This window comes from Protobothrops mucrosquamatus, unplaced genomic scaffold (assembly GCF_001527695.2).
Source record: "Protobothrops mucrosquamatus isolate PMUCROS unplaced genomic scaffold, P.Mucros_1.0 scaffold1785, whole genome shotgun sequence".
NCBI classification, from domain to species: domain Eukaryota; kingdom Metazoa; phylum Chordata; class Lepidosauria; order Squamata; family Viperidae; genus Protobothrops; species Protobothrops mucrosquamatus.
Genome location: NW_015387923.1, coordinates 334,944 through 339,590, shown reverse-complemented (window position 1 = coordinate 339,590; position 4,647 = coordinate 334,944). Strand labels below are relative to the sequence as shown.

Here is a 4,647-nt window from a genome sequence, read left to right as displayed (position 1 = left end):
CCATTTTAAGCTGTGTGGATTTCAACCCCCAGAATTCCTCAGCCAAGACGGAGTTGGAAGCCCACACAGCTTAAAAGTTGCCGAGGTTGAAACGCCGGGGAATCGTTTCCTCTGCGCATCCCGCGCTTTTCTTTCTCGCACCTCCGGAGCAGAGGAAACGAACCGCGCCGCTCCCCGAGCGGGAGGTCTTCAAGCACTCCGAGACCGGGAAGTGACGTAAAGGTCACGCGCCGGCAGTGACGTTTTTTTTGGCTTGCCGGTGGGGGAATATTTCCTCCGCTTCGAAGACCTTGTGCGAGTCTCTGCGAGGAATCCGGAGGCTTAGCTATGGTGACCGGCGGTCAAATAGGGCCTGCTGGCGGGAGTTCCGGCGCGGTTACCCCTGAAGGTCTGCGCGGCTGGATGCGAGGAGCTTATCGCTTTGCCACAGACCGCAATGACTTCCGCAGGTGAGACAGGTATTGAAGAACTTCGGGTCTCGACCAGAAACCCTACTGCAGTGTTTCTCAACCTTGACCATTTTAAGGCATGTGGACTTCAACTCCCAGAATTCCACAGCCAGCAATGCTGGCTGTGGAATTCTGGGAGTTGAAGTCCACATGCCTTAAAATGGTCAAGGTTGAGAAACACTGCCCTACTGGAAAAAGAGGGAGCGCCCTCCGCTGCTTCGCTAAAGCTTCTCGTGCTCTATCAACTCGTTTTTCCCTACCTGAGTTTAACACGTGCCGCGGCTGGGACTGCTGAAGGTTAAAAGCCCAACAATCTGCAAAGTACCAGGTTGGAAATATACGTGCCTCTCGATGTATCGAGGTTCGTTAATCTTGAAGATGTAGAAAAAGTTTCCCCAAAGCATTGGAGAACAAAGTCATAGATCATTTCCGCAACTGAAAAGATGTTAAGTTATTTGATAGTGTTGTTAGGTAAGACTACTCAAGTGTTTCTAGGTAGAAAATTATGTATTAGCATTCTGTATAATCGGTATCGGTTGTCATTAGCTCTCACTTATATTTGTTACAGAAACCTCGTAGTTAATCTGGGACTCTTTGCAGTGGGTGTCTGGGTCGCCAGAAACTTAACAGACATTGATTTGATGGCACCACAACCTGTTGCATAACAGAGGTGAGTATATACCATAGTATCCAATTTCTTAACATTTTTCGGTAAGCAAATTATTCATGTCAAGCCCAATTATTAAACTAATTTACACTTGTTTTATGCAAGCAACACAGCTTGATCTAGTGGTAAAATGATACCAGGCTAGAAACCAGGAGATTGAGTTCTAGTTCCACTTTAGGCATAAAAGCCAGCTGGGCGACTTTGGACCTCAGGGTTGTTGTAGGAAAATGGAAGGAATTTTAGATATGTTTGCCACGTTAAGTTATTTAAAAAAATAAAAGGATTAAAAAAAAATCTAAAAAACCCCCTGTTTTTTTAGCAAACCACAATGATTGCCAAAATAACAATACAGTATCCATCTAGTGACATCACATAAGTGCCACAATTATATATTTGAGTCCCAATAGGTCAAACAAAGTCATAGCATGACAAAGCATGTTTTCTCATTTTCAGCCTCCCCTCACTCCCCCACCCCCATTCCCTAATATTGTATAAAATGTGCTACATTCATGATCTTTGTCTTGGTTACTTTAAATATCAGCTCTTATTATTCTTAAAATAGAGATTAGGCAAAAATTGCCCACTTATCAAAAGCAGAAGAAACTATGCCTTTTCTAATATTGTCACAAAGTAATTTTCGGGGGAATGGATTTTTCTCCTGTCCTTGAGATGGGAATAAAGTATGCTGTTTAAAACTCACAGCTTTCACAGTCTTTCATCAGGCCCCAGGAAAAGGTAGGTGTGGTTTTGCTGCCCTCACAGAAAGTAACATGGTTCTCCAAAAACAGCTTTCTGAAAAGTCCTACCAATCCTGCTATAGACAAAACAACATGGGAAAATTACATAGCCCTAAGATGCAGGGGGAAGATGGGATTTCAAAACAATATTCTGCCTCCCTAAGTCAGAAATTTTCAGTGAAACATGATTGCCTCAGCACCTTTCCTCTTGCGCATTTACAGCACACAAGTATGCTATTTCCTCCAGCAGAGGCCAGTCAGAAACAACTAAATCAGCTTTTTTTTTTTAGCAGGGGGGAGAAGGGGTTAGGGGGAAACAGGCACTCAGTTTGTGCCTGATATTTATTAGCCTGCAGCTTTCATTTATTAGCCTGCAGCTTTCCAAAAGAACTTGCTCCAATCTTTTTTTACATTTGGTATTGCTGGTGCCTGGTGGGTAAGGGAGATTCAACTTTTCCCAGCCTGGTTTCTGGTGTAACCAATGGCAAGGAGAAACTTGGAATTCAGTCCTTTTTTGCTAGTTGCTCCAAACTATTCTTCCTACCTATTCTCAAGGCCCTATGTTTATTATTCAATGCATGGAATTTCCATTCTGGAATTCAAGGGCTCAAATGCAGCAAACTAACAATTGGCTATATATTCTTGCAAAAACTGGTAAATAACAAGCATCAAATGTAATTCTTTGCAGAGGCAGGAACTGATATTAGGTCCTGCAAAGCCATTTGATTTGTGTGCCATAGGAATATCAACCTCCTAGTAAATAGGTTGTTGGTCTTCCTCAAAGTATTTTTAAGTGAATAATTTTGAAAACTACAATTAGGCAGTGCTGATGAAGTCCCTTTAGCACAGTGGTTCTCAACTTGTGGGTCGGGACCCCATTTGGGGTCGATTGACCATTTCACGGGGGTCGCCAAGAAAGGCTGTCCGCCATTTTTTTTGTCCGCCATTTTTTTTCCCTTTTCCGGTGGGTGCCTTACCTCCCTTGGGCTGGGCCAGCTGGTGGTCGGCCTGCTCCGTCTCTGCCGCTTGCCAGCTACGCCTCGGCCGGCGCAGGGGGCGGAACCACGCATGCGCAGTGCTCCCGGGCAGGGAAAGTCCTTGACTTACGACCGGTTGGGTAGTCTTCGACTTACGACCGGTTTAGTCCTCGACTTACGACTGGTTTAGTCCTTGACTTACGACCGCTTTAGTCCTCGACTTACGACTGGTTGGGGTCGCGGCATTAAAAAGGTTGAGAACCACTGCTTTAGCAGCTGTAGCAAAATTAACTGCCAGATGGGAATTACTTCTATAGCATGCAAATTAGAGTCCCCCCCCCCATCATAACCTCCTGGAAGCGCCTCCCCTACATTCATGAAAATATTTGGATATGAGGTTTTCTTCCCTTTTCCCAAGGAAAACTCTACTTTCAAGCCAGAGTACCTTGGATCAGCTTCAGCCTGCTCCTCCAGTGGGTTGGCAATGAGATGGAGGCTCTGCTATAAGGGCATTTTCTCAGCAAATGGTAGAAGAATGTCTTCAATTGAGGCAAGGAGGCTGTTTACTTGACTCCTACTATAAAAACCCTTCTACCAAGTTCTGGCATTTCTTATACCACAGCCATTTTAACATAGAGGGCTGGTTGAATGTATTGTTCTTATTTGAAAATGCAAAGGAAAAATACGACCCAAGTCTACAATTTATGAACAAATACAGCCATTAAACATGTTTAGACTTTGTGGTATCATTTGTTCACAAACTGGAATATGTAAACATACCTAAGCAGACATTTTAACATGGGTTTCTAATTCTACTTGAATTTGTCTGCAAGAAATGCATAAAAGATAGATGTGGTATAAAAGAGGATTTAGTGGTACTTGGAAACGTTATTAACTATTAAACTGATTACAGTTATTCTTGTATCCCTAAAACTACATTCTTACTGAGAGCATACAGCAAACATTGTGATATCTTAAATTGATAAGTGGATTTGAAAGTTTAATCTGTGAGATGTTAATTCTGTAGCCTTTCTGAAAATATGAAAATATAGAATCTTTCTTGAAAGTCATTATCCCTAAGCAATTGTAGCCACCACTATGATTAGCTATATAATTTTAAAATCTTTTAGGATTTGTTTTAACATTCTCCCAGAATAAGAATTTGAAAATGAGAGTTGTGTCATACACACTTCTACCAGTTATAGATTGTGTATTTGTGAGGCTATATATTGCTTCTTTTATTCAGCTGAGCAGTGCCATCAACCTCTAATTTTTTTACCATTACATATTTTTCTTACAGATGTTATCTCTGTATGAGAAAATAGCAAGACGAATTGGAGAAAACAGAGGCACTCTTACCTGTACATCATTCTTCACTATGCTTAATTATTTGGCAGTATTAGGTTTTATACTCAATAATAGGTAACAGAATTCTATTGTTTTTTTGTTTTACTGAAATGTTTTTGATATATGTACATTATTTTGCAGAATTGAACTGTTAAGATTCTGACCTGAAATGTGAAATAAAGACATGTCAGTGCACTGGACTTTTTTCTTTTTTAATAGGAAATTTCAGTTTACAAAACAAGGTAAAAAGAGTAGATTTACAAAATCATAAAAACATGATTCATATTTCACTTTTAAAGAAGTAACAAGCCCCAGTCCTGTGTTTTAGTAGGACTATTAATTATTGAATGGAAAAATGCATTTTAAAAAGGCCTAGGTGAGGGTTAATTATGGACAACTTTCAGCCGGTATAACAGTTTGTGGTGCTTTGAGTTGATTGTATGTTATACATGGAAAAATTCTGTTGCATA

General features: G+C 41.0%; 1 protein-coding gene across 1 annotated transcript; it reads left to right on the top strand.

Moving 5' to 3' along the window:
- Positions 1–238: 238 nt before the first annotated feature.
- TOMM6 (translocase of outer mitochondrial membrane 6) lies at positions 239–4,375 on the top strand. Its single transcript, XM_015823167.1, has 3 exons — positions 239–449; positions 1,018–1,119; positions 4,131–4,375. Exons 1-2 carry the CDS (start codon positions 328–330, stop codon positions 1,112–1,114), a joined length of 219 nt encoding a protein of 72 aa, XP_015678653.1. The 5' UTR covers positions 239–327; the 3' UTR covers positions 1,115–1,119; positions 4,131–4,375.
- Positions 4,376–4,647: the final 272 nt, after the last annotated feature.